Source organism: Lipotes vexillifer, unplaced genomic scaffold (assembly GCF_000442215.2).
Source record: "Lipotes vexillifer unplaced genomic scaffold, Lipotes_vexillifer_v1.1 scaffold2030, whole genome shotgun sequence".
Classification (NCBI taxonomy): domain Eukaryota; kingdom Metazoa; phylum Chordata; class Mammalia; order Artiodactyla; family Lipotidae; genus Lipotes; species Lipotes vexillifer.
In genome coordinates, this window is record NW_006791849.1 from 1,602,313 (window position 1) to 1,614,430 (window position 12,118).

At 51.0% G+C, this 12,118-nt stretch overlaps 1 protein-coding gene across 1 annotated transcript in view; it reads right to left on the minus strand.

Annotated features, from left to right (window-relative positions):
• The window catches only part of CUX2 (cut like homeobox 2), a 266,751-nt gene extending 254,898 nt beyond the window's left edge, over positions 1-11,853 (minus strand). The window contains exon 1 of the mRNA XM_007464869.1: positions 11,726-11,853. Coding sequence (XP_007464931.1) covers positions 11,726-11,788 — 63 coding nt within the window. The 5' untranslated portion in view covers positions 11,789-11,853. The remainder of the gene's footprint in view (positions 1-11,725) is intronic.
• Positions 11,854-12,118: the final 265 nt, after the last annotated feature.

The window sequence follows — 12,118 nt, forward strand, 5'->3', positions numbered from 1 at the left end:
GGAGCCTGTGCTCTGCAACGGGAGAGGCCACAACAGTGAGAGGCCCGGGGGCCCGGGAACCGAAAAAAAAAAAAAAAAAAAACGAAGGGGAAAACACAAGCATAATGACTATAGGTGGGGGAACCCTGAGAGGGGAGCAGGGAGTGGGGGCACTGGCTCTGGAAGAGGCACCTCCGGCCCCTAGTGAGTGAAGGGCAGGGACATGAGTGGCCAACAGACCTGCATCCTGGGTTAGAGTTCAAGCTCTGCTGCTTGCTGACAATATGGCCTTGGACTTAACCATCTGTGCCTCAGTCTGCTCAACTGTAAAAACGGGATGATAGTAGTTTTCCTGTCCTAGTGTTGTGAGAATTAAACGAGATAATATCTGTCAAGGGCTCTAAACACTGTCTAGCATGCAATAAAGGTTCAAGAGGAACTGTCAGGCCTTTCTGTGCAGAGAGCTTCCTTTTGAAGCTCCAAAGCAAATGCCAGGCCTGTCCTTTGTAAAGCCAGCCAAGGGGCATTTGGAGAGGCCTGGCCTCCCACCCAGTGCCTCTCTGCAAGGATCTAGTCCACCTTGCCGCTGGCTGGTGAGGACCAGGAGGTGAATAACAAACAACAATGATCCTGACAATAATAATAAAAGTAATAATAGCTGCTCGTTTCCTGGGAATGAACATATTCCAGGCCCGGTGCTAAGAACTTGCCATGCTTCCACTCATCAAACCCCCACAATGTCCGCATGAGGTAGAGGCTGTGTATGATTCCCATTTTACAGATGAGGAAACTGAGACTTAGAAAAGTCTAGTGAATCACCCAAGGCCTCCCAGTTAGGAAGCAGCAAGGCCAGGGTCCAAAGTGAGGTCTGACTACTCCAAGCCCATGTTCAAATCATTTCAGGTGCTGCCCCCAGGGTACCCGAAATTCAACAGGAATTACCTCAAACTACCTCACAGCATCACTGTCATCATCATCATAGTTATTATTTTATTGTTGGTGTTGTTGTTAATAAAGACAATGATTAATAACAGTCACTATCTTGGAAAGGCTTACAGCATGCCCAGCCCTAGGCTGCGTCTGTATTGGTTTGTCGCTCTTTACTTCTCACAGCCTTGAAGAAAGTACTTCCATCTCCAAACGGTTATAATAGAGAAGCTTTATGAGGGCAGGGACTTGGTCTGTTTTGTTCACTCCTGCACCCCCAACACCTCACATTGCACCTGACACACAGCAGGTGCTGAATAATTCTCATTAAATGAATGAATGAATAATCTGTCTCGACAACCCAGGGAAGCTCCATTTTAGAGAGGAAAACCGAGGCCCCGACAGAGTCCTTCCACCACAAAAGGAAAGGGGAGACTCCGATCCTGACCTCTTGCCTGACTGTAAACTAGGAGTCCCAGGGGATGCTGAGCAGGAAATCCCCTCAACTCTATCGTCCAGAGACCTTGATCCCTCTTTGATGCCTGCTGGGTTGATCAGATGGGCCCATGAACCAGGCTTTGGGAGAAGAATGTCATCTGGGTCCAAAAACGTGTTAACTGGCTATCTGTGTCCCCTATAACAGCCATCTCACCGGCTGCAGGGACCTGCTTTGAGTTGTCTGTGACTGAGGCCACCAAACCACCACTGATGGTCCACAGCCTGCCAGAAATTAATTAATGGATTTATTAATTAGGATGGGAGCCACCTCCCAGGCTGGAATTGGGGTCACCAGTTTCTAAAGCGAGACTCACAGAACTAAAGATAAACCCTTGTTCACTGTGAGTCTGAGGCCCGTGCCCAATTCCCAATCACAGAGTGAGAGACTTTCAAGAGCTACTGATGGGTAAAGAAGCTGGGGATCTGGGAGGAGCTGGGTCCCCCAGGACCACCCGCCAAGGTGGAGTCAAGGCAGCTGCCCTCGCCTCACCCTTCCTGTGGTAACCATCCACTCCACCATCCAAATATTTATTAAGAACTTACTATGTCCTTGCCCTCTCCAGGTAAAGCAGATGGTGGTAAAGAAATGGGGGGAGGCTATTTTGGAAAGAGAGCTTAGGGAGGACATCTCCCAAGAGGTGATATTTAAGCAAAGGACTGAAGGGACTGAGACAGAACCAAGGAGATGTCTGGGAAAGCATTTCCCAGACAGTGGGAACAGCAAGTGCAAAGGCCCTGAGGTTGGAATGTTTGGTGTGTTCAAGGAACAGTGAGGAGGCCAGAGTGCTTGAATAAAAAGGGGAGGAGTGGCAGGAAATGAGAGTGAGAGATAATGGAGGGATGAAAAAGGGAAGGGGGGGCTTACCTGGTGGCGCAGTGGTTGAGAGTCCGCCTGCCGATGCAGGGGACATGGGTTCGTGTCCTGGTCCGGGAGGATCCCACATGCCGCGGAGCGGCTGGGCCCGTGAGCCATGGCTGCTGAGCCTGCGCGTCCGGAGCCTATGCTCCACAATGGGAGAGGCCAAAACAGTGAGAGGCCCGCATACCGCAAAAAAAAAAAAGAAAAAGGGAAGGGGGGACCTAATCACACAGTGGGCCAGGTAAGAACAGGCAGCCAGGAAGAGACAACGTTGAGAGTAACACCCCCCAGGATCCCAACAAGACATAAAAGATACCTCAACTGAGTACTTCCTATGTATTAGGTGCCTTAGGTAGATGTCCAAACCTCATTTCATCTTTCCTGTAGGGAAGTGTGATCCTCTGAGAAGCAGACGCAAAGGGAGGATTACAAGACAGAGAGATTTATCAGGATCAATGCCTGCGCCTGCAGGAGGGAGCCAGAATGAAGGAGAGAAGGAATGAAGGGAGGGAGGGAGGGAAGAAGGAAGGGAAGTTGGTAGGTAGGTTGGCTCGTTTGTGGAAGCATCCTAGATTGCCAAGGAGTCTGGAGCCTGCGAAGGAGTCCTGTGTGTCCCAGGAACAGGTCTGCTTTTAGTCCCTGCTAAACTCAGCTCCTGGCTGTGGCACTTGTGGGGTGATCTCCAAGAGCAGTTATCTGGTGCCACCTGCCAATCACACTCCCTATAGTCAAAGATCTGCAAGGTGCATTCTCATGGCCGCCACTGGAAGGTACCATTATTGTATCCATCTTACAGCTGAGAAAACCAAGTCTCAGAAAGGGGAAATAACTTGCCCAAGGGCATGCAGCTAGGAAGGAGCAGAACTGGGATTTGAATCCTGACTGCCCCGTGCGTGATCACGAGATAAACAGAGGATGGTGGGGGGCATTTTGCAACAGAGCAAGAATTGGGCTTGAATACCTCATTAAAAAGTAAAAGCAATACCCAAGGCTTTTATGGTGTTTGACAGTTTACTAAGTACCCATTGAGACAGATTCATTCCGGGCCACACATGTGCTAAATAATCTTATTTTATGCTTCATCCTTACTCCCAACTGACAGATGGCAAGACTGAGGATGATGGTGGGTCCAAGAGCCACTCAGAATCTGTGACCAGCCTCACTGCCTTCCTTCATGCACTATTTTTCCACCCACCTCAAGGTCTTAGCACATTTCCTCGGCTGGGATGCTCTTCCCTGACCTTGTCCTTGACACCTTGGCTGAAGCATCACTTATTCCAGGAAGGCTCCCCCAATGCTCAGACTCAGGCAGTTCTTTTGCCTCATACTGTCTCAGAATCAAATCCCCCTGTGTGACTACACACCCATCTGTCCAATGAGACGTGTATCCACCCCCTCACTGTCTGTAGGCTGGGTGAGAGCTGGCACTTTGTCTTCCGATTCACTGTGGTATCTCCGGTATATTATTATTACTTATAGTATTTATGCTATTTACTTATTATTATTTACACAGTTATTAGTTATAGTTATAACTTATATTGTGAGTGGTGAATATACATTTCCAGACTGAAGGACAATAGCAGTTATTATTATTAACATTATATAGCACATCTATGTCCTGGGCACGGATTTCATACTTCACGTGCATTAACTCACTTAATCCACAATCCTTAAGGAGGTGGATACTACTATTATCCCCATTTTACACAAGAGAAAACCGAGGCTCAGAAAGGTTAAGTGACTTGCCCAAGGTCACACAGCTGGTACGTGGCAGAGCTGGGACTACAGCCAGGCCCCGTGGCTCCAGAGTCCTCACTAAATGTCTTTGGGAATGGGAGAATGCAGGGCTTGAGTTTGCAGCCCACACTACACCCCTCAGATACCTGGAGCCCACGGACACTCAAAATGGACAAGCACCGCAAGTAGGTGCCCCCAGCAGAGTGGCCTCTGAGTGACCACCTTACTCAGGGATACCTGCCCTCGACCTGGCTGCCCTGGTGACCCCTGTGGTCCCCCTGTCTGCAGCACCCACACTCCAAACAGCTGGCTGGACAAGTCTATCGACCGTAATGGTTCCTGGGGAGCCATTTACCCCGTCCAGTTTGAGCAACGGCAGCCCAGAAAGTCTTAAGCACTGCTTGACTCCGGGCGTCTCGGGCAGACAACCAGCTCAGGCCAAAGAGGCTGAAGATTGATTTTTTTTCTCTCTCTTTCTTTCTTTTTAATGACAAATGCGTATCCTGGAACTGCTGTTTCATCTGGCTGAGCTGAAGGATGGCAGAGTGGGTATATAGGGAAAGGACTGGGAAGGCGGGGGTAGCCACTGGTCCACTTTGAGGGTGACTGAGCTACTGAGGAAAAGCAGAGACAGAGGGCTAATCACGTATATTCATGAAGCTTGTCAAGGGCCTTTTGTTTTTTCTGGAAATTCCGCCTCTTCTGACACTAGGCACCTGGAGAAAGGCAGCCAGTGGCCTTGACAGCTACCCTCCTCATGACCCCTACAGCTGACCTGACCCAGCGCAGACCCTCAACCCAGGGCCTTGGCACCACCGTTCCCTCTGCTTGGCATGCCCTTGCCAGGTCTCCACCTCCTGCCAGGTGTGGTCAGAGCGTTTGATTTATATGGGATACTGGACATCTGAATTTCTTAGGTAACATCTCCTATGTTTTAAATGCTGACAAACTTACAGAAAAGTGTTTTTAAAATATTGCACTAATCGAGACAGATACATCCATTGGCCAGACATAGCTCCCAGTCTGCAACCTCTGTGCTCAAAGCTCCCAAAATATAAGACATCACATACAATATTAGTAATATGTTCATATAGTAAGCCCCCAATGGAGTAAAAGAGAAGAGAAAAAGTGCCCAGTAATCTCTAAAACAAGCTTTCAAGGCCAGCAAGTTCCGGGATCCACTGCTTATTTGGTTTTCTCACCCCTCTCTTACTCTCTAAAAATACCAACAATAATAAGAAGTAAGACACGTACGGAACAGTAGTTGTGTGCCCAGCACTGTGCTAAGCACTTTCACATTTAAAGTGCTTTAATCTTTAAGAACAACCTAAAAGGTGAAGAATACTGTTAGTACCATTTAGAGACAAGGAAATAAGGCTCAGAGAGGTTAAGTGACCCATCCAAAATCACATAGCCAGTAGATGATGGGAGCCAGGATTGGAAGCCAGACAGGGGCCCCTCACCATCCTGGCTCCTCGTACTTCCCTCTTGAGGGAAACAGTATGGAACAAGTTTCTAGAACTAAGTTTGATCTACCCCAATACTCTCAACTGAAAAGTGAAACACTCTGGCCATGCCACAGCCATCACATAGACCAGTAGACCAGGCTCAGCAACTATTGCCCTAAGGCCAAATCCAGCCCACCACTGTAAAGTTTTATTGGAATATAACCATTTCCATTCATTCTTATTGTCTATGGCTATTTTCATGCCACAGTAGCAGAACTGAGTGCTTGCAACAGAGACCACAAAGTCTAAAGCATATTATTATCTGCCTCTTTACAGAAAAAGTTTGCCAACCCTGATGGCAGACCTAGATGGCTTCCTAAAGAGTCTAGAGAGATGCCACACCCTGAGAAGGTTATGAGGTCAAAACCCTCAGGGAAACACCATCCTTAGAGATGTGGAAGCACATCCGCACATTAAAGGGGAAAAAGGGTAGTGGAAGCTTCATCAGGTATTTGGGGTGAGACCAAACGAAAACAAGGAGCCAGCCACGGGAAGATCTGGAGAACAAGAGTCCCAGGCAGAGGGAACTGCAAGTGCAAAGTCCCTGAGGTAAGAATGTGCTTGATGTGTTTAAGGGACAAAAAGACCATTGTGACTGGAGCAGAGTGTGCAGAGGGAGAGAGACTGGAGATGAAGCCAGAGGGATAACACAGGGTGCAGATTACAGGGGAATCTTACAACCAGGGGAAAGGACTCTGGATTTTAAACTTTTAAGTATGACAGGAATAGATTGTTCATATCCTACAAAACGCTACAAATGATTTTTGTGAATGGATCTGCAAGGCTTAGAAACCAAGAACTCCATCCTAGACATAATTTCTTGTCTCAAAATTTTGTTTAAATGGTCAATAGCTCCCCCTCACCGCCAGAATGGGCCCCCAGGTCGTTAGAAGACAACATGTTTAACTGGCACAGAAAGTATGTCAGCATCCTTCCCCTTTACAGCAACTAGTACAGCAGACCAGATGCGCACAGCCAGGCCGTGTGATGGATTAAGAAATGGGACACTTGGAATGTTGGGTGATTCACCCAGGGGTGCTAGAGGCTGCACCTTTTAGCTCCTCTTGGGGCCCTTCCTCTCCATCTACTACCTACATGTTCCCCGACATCTTCAATATAAGCCACTGTCATTAATAAAGAGCACCCCCAAGACAGAAAAATCAGACCAAAGACTGAACCCTGAATTCCTAAGCCAGGAACAAAGGTAGGCCACCACCTCAGTCCCCTTCCCATGCTCAACCTCTGCCAGACTCAGTCTCTGAATTAGATAACTGGAAGCCACCAGAAATCCAGCCCTTTCAAAAAGCAACAGAGAAAACCACAGTTCCTGGACAGCCATGCCCACCATCATCCAGGACCAAATTTAGCACCAGCCAAGGTGCTCACGTTTTAAATCCCATCTGATGGAAGAAAGGTTACCACAACAGAATGTCAAGTTCGAAGATAGAATCCTCCTTTTAACAGAAGAGTTTTTTTAAAAAAGAAGAAGGAGAAAGAAAGAAAAAGGAAGGAAAAAAAAAGAAAAAGCACCACCACCATCAGAAAACCTGTTCCCTCTGGTCAAAATAACACCGTGCTCATCTGAAACAACCCACTGAGATGCTTATTTGCTTCTTTAGGCTTGTCCGTGGTTTCTCGATTTTCTACAGTGAATTCAGGTATTAATAGAAGAAACTTCGAGACCTCCAACAGCAAAAGCGGTCAGGGATGAGACACTGCTCGTTTTTCTTCCAGCACTCAAAGAGAGAGCCCATCTTCGGGAAGCCATTTCTGTCGAGTTGAGAATCCAGAATTTGGGGATGCCCAGAAAAGACTGCTGGGTTCTTTAAATAAATTCTCAACACCTGTTTCTAGCTCCTTCTGCAAAAAAGGCCCACAGGGTGTGGCTTCCAATGAATTGGAGAGGCAGATGGAATAGGGTCACCCACTGGTTGGACTTGGAAGGGTCCAGGGGGCTGACCGATGGTTTGGTCGTCGTATTCACAGAGCTGCTGCTAGAAATCTCCTCTCACCCCCTCTGCCTCCCACCTCTCCCTTTCCTACCCCTCCAACCTCCCACAGCCCTTGCCCAATGCCAGCCATCGCATGGACCTAGGCCTGGGCCACGCCAAGCCTGGTCTGCTCGTGCTCCCCACCCCGGCAGCAATTCTATTACAGCAAAGTTTCCAAAGTTAGGATTCCGCCAACAGGGCTGATAGCTTATTTACTGCTGTCATCTAAAGAAAGAGGAATTTTGACACATTGTTAAATGATAGCACATTTAGATAAGTCAAGCTGTCAGAGGCTCTAATGGATGTCTAAACTCTCTGTGGCTGATATGTAAAACTTATGCACTTCAGAATATCATAAGGTTATAATATTTTAATCACATCCACGCTCTTTTCTAAACTTTGAGCAGGGAAAAACATTCCATCAAGTCCCATCTCCCAGGCGCCAAGAAACTGAGCCTTCCCAGAAGTTTCTCCAAACTCCTTACAAAAAGTCCAGCTTCTCTCACTCGACCCGTCAGTCTTCCTCCCTAAATGTTCACACCCCAAGCGGAATTCGTACTGTATGATCCCTCCACCCAACCTCTTTCCTCCCAAGAAACGTAGATGTGCATTCGGACTGGGCACCAACTCTTGTTAACCCTCTTCGAAGACAAAAAAAAAAGATATCACAGGAGACTGGACCCAGAGCATCATTAAAAAAGTGGCAAAGTGAAGCAGAAAAAGAAAATCACAAAGGTATGAATCCAGTTATGACGATTATACACAGAAAAGCCATAAAAAAATACTGCATTAGTAATGTTCACCATAAAGCAATCTTATAACCAAATGAAATATGCCTAGCATCAACTCTGAGATAGATTTTTTTTTTCTTCTCGTTTCCTGGACTGCTAGCAGCAGAGGAAAAAAAAAAAAGAAAAAAAGAACAAGCAGAGAAAGGGGGAAGCAGTTTCAGGGATCCTGGAGTAGGGTACCAAATGTCACAGCATCTTTACCATCATCAGCCCTCAAGTCATTAAGACTGCTGACTGACTTCCATCCTAGGAAAACAGCCCCGCTGTGTCCAGAGATGGCACTGGAAGAAATAATAACCGGACTGCTTCTATATTTGAAAAATGTATACTTCCGGAGGGCTGTGCGCAGGCTGGTACAAGGTCACCTTTCTTGCCAGGATCAGGGTGGCGTCAGCAGCATGGTCTGGCCTGGGGACACAGGCCTCCTTTGCTGCCTCGGCCACTTTAACACTCAGCAACTAGGCTGCATGAAACCACTGAATTGAAGCCACACACCTCACACTTACAAGCAGCTGGGCCACGTGAAGAGTGGGCCCAAAGCTCTTGGCCTGCACAGGGCCTGTGGTGGGGACCCACCTTTCCTACCCAGATCTTGGAACGAGCCGGCTGAAGTTTTCCTTTCTGGCTGTCTCCCAGAGGTGAGGAAAGTGGGAAGGGAAAAAAATGAAAATAAAAGTATGGCATAGAAGTCATTAGCATTATGCACAAGAGATGATCCCAGGCAAAAGTGCTTAGGCTCATAATCTGTTTCCGACAAAATGCCATCAGTGAGAATACGGGGGGGTTGCGGGGGGAGGTGTTGGCCTACCGGGCAGGGGAACAACTGAACATTTCAGGACAAGGGTGGGGACCACAGCAGATGTGAGGGCCTCAATGTTTACACTCGGCCACCGCTGCCACATTTACCTCTCTGCTCTCTAAAAGTGTGCAGCTTTTCAAACTCCCACAGGGACCCCCCCACACACTTAATATCCATGTAAATGAGCTTAACCCCTTCCCCAGAGCCTTCTCCTTTCGTGCCAGACACACCAGCCATTGTCTTAATGAACACACCCACCCCTCCCACACCCTATGTATACACCCTGTGCAGGGAGACGTCTTGGCCCTGTATCCCCATCACCTGAATGAGGCTCTCCACCATCCCCACCTTCATCCTTTCCAGTTCAAATTTGCTTTTCCACCTCAGCATCTTCTAAAACCCTAACAAAGGGTTCTCAGATCAATGACAGTCCAACTGGAATCAAGATTTGGGTGACCCCAACAGCTCCACAAAAGACCCCTGAGCCCAAGAAGGAAAAGAGTGAGGTTCAACACCCCCTCCACTCCAGCTCAGAAATCAGCCCCCTGGGAGCCGCACCCACCCCTCAGCATCCAGCCCCAGGTCTCACTCTACCTCCCGGTTGCAGCCCAAGCTCCCCGGATTGAAAACGAGTTATCTAATGAAAATTGTGTTAACTGACATTCTGGCCAACCGGGAGCAAATACCAGCGCTGCAAATCTCGCCGCGGAAATTTTCTCCAGCCCAGAATAACAATAGGACCCTGCAAAGGGCTTTCACCAGCCCTTCTGGTTCCTCTTCTCTCATCTGCCACGTTCTTGTCATTCCTTATGTTACAGAACATCAATCATAAATAAAGACGCTGTCCCCCAGCCGTGCCCGGGTCTCATTTACAAACATTAGCAGGGAATACAATTACCATTGGCCTTCGTGCCAAGCCCAATGTGGCTGCCCAACTCTCTCTCTCCCGTTCGCTCCCTCTCTCCCTCTCTCTCTCTCCCCCCATCCCCCACTCTTCCAGAAAGGCCACTTTAGCATCATTTAAACCAGCAAGCACAGCTCACAGCCCTGCCCGCCTCAGCTGGCCACCAAACTGTAGCCCCAACTCGAGTGACGACCTGGAATTGCAAGGCACTCGCAGTTATTAACTGCATGCCTGAGTGCCCCGATTTTCTCTCCAGCTCAATGGTTTTGAGGGAGGGGGCCTGCAGGGAGTGAGAAGTTAGGAAGGAGGGGCGTTGGGAAGCCACCAGAAGGGGGTACTGTAACTACTTATCAGAAGAAACTTGACGAGATTTGCAGGCGGATTAAAAAAACAAAACAACAAAAAAAGTGGGTCCATTTTTATCTCCAGACTGATGCTCTCCCTTCTTCTGAGAATGTCAAGGCCAAGGCAGGATGCTTTAATCGCCCGTTATCAGCACCACTTCCCCGCCCCTTGTTCCCACCGCACCTTGGTGAGACTCCTGAGTTTGGGGGGCTTGTCTGGAGCATCCTGGGGCACCTGGGAAAGGACAGAGGCTAGCGCTGTGCCTCCAGCGCGCAGCTCTCTGAGATTCCACCCCCCAGCTCGGCCTCCTATTGGGTCAGCAGAGAATACCCCCAAATCTGGAGGAGACAGACTCCCAGAAAAAGGTGGAATGGGGATAAAGTGCCGGAGTTTGGGAGGGAGTCACCCTAGGGAGGAAGAGGGAAAGGAGAGAGAGAAAGAAAGAAGAGTCTGGAGAAAGGAGAAAAGAGAGGAGTGTCGGGGAGGAAAAGCAGGAGGTAGAAGGCAGCGAGGGAATTTCCCATTTAAAAGTTCCCATGGGCCCGAGAGCCCGGAGTCACCTGCTCTGCTCCGCTCCCGGTTCTCCAAGGCCCCCGAGGCAGGAGCGCAAACTTGCGCGCGCCCCGGGCCCATCTCCACCGCCCGTCCCCATCTAGACTTGGAAAGAGGTCGGAAGCGGGAATAAGACAAGAAGCAAAGACGAACCCCTAGAACCCGGCCCAAGGAGAGGTCTGCCGGTGTAGGCGGCCAGTCCAGCGATGGTGGCTGTAGCGGCTGGGGCGGCAGCAGCGGCCCCCGGGTGGCTGCGCGTCCGGGCTGCGCAGCCAGGCGGGCGGTGGAGGTGCCGGCGGGCGACGGGGCGCGGAGCCGCCTCCTCGCCAACCCCGGATGCCTCCCCCCCCCCTCCTCCTCCTCCCAGCCAGCCAGCTCCCTCCCTCCCTCGCCCGAACCCGAGCCGGGCGCGGACAGGCACTGGGCGCGCTCCGCGGCCTCCCCGGGCGCCGCGAAGTTGGGAGGCGCGCAAAGTGCGGCGCAAGGGGGGTTGCCGGTGGTCCCGCCGGCAGCCCCCTGCCTGGGACCGCAGACCCTGCCTTCCCCGTGCCTCACTCCGCCGCTCGCCCGCCGCCTCGATCCCCGGGCCGTGGCCTCGCTAGCGCTTCTCCACGGTCGCGGCGGCTAATCGATGACTGAACCGAACAAAGAGCAGCGGCGAGATCAATTCCTAATACCTATCGATGGGCAGCGGGCAGTCGAGCCCCGGCGAGCCCCAGCAGCCGCCGCCCGCCTCCCTGGGGCGCCCGACCGCCCTCCCGGGTACCTCCCCAGTGCGCCCAGGGCGCGCCCGAGGGTTCCCCACGGCCGCGCGGCCAGTGCTGCCCGCACTAACCTGGAGTCGCCGTAGATCAAATCGCTTCCAATATTGAAACATCGATCCCACATTGGCGGCCATCTTGGGGGCTATTCGAGACGCACACACACAAGAGTTTGGCTTTTCTCAATGGCTGCACTCAATATCCGGGCTGGACTCCCCCCAGCCCCGGGGCCGCCGCCGGCCGCCCGGGCCCAGCGCGCCGCCGCTCGGGGCTCCTCGGGCGCCCCACGGCCTCCTGCCACCCGCAGCCCCTCGGCGCCGCCGCGCCGCCGCCGCCGGGCCCGGGAGCCGTGCGCCCCCCCGACCCCCGGAGGGCGCGGGAGGAGCGCGCGGGGCGGGGAGCTCCGTGCCCGCCGGGGGGAGGCGGCCGGGGATGGGATGGGAGGGGAGGGGGGGGAGGCAGTCTCT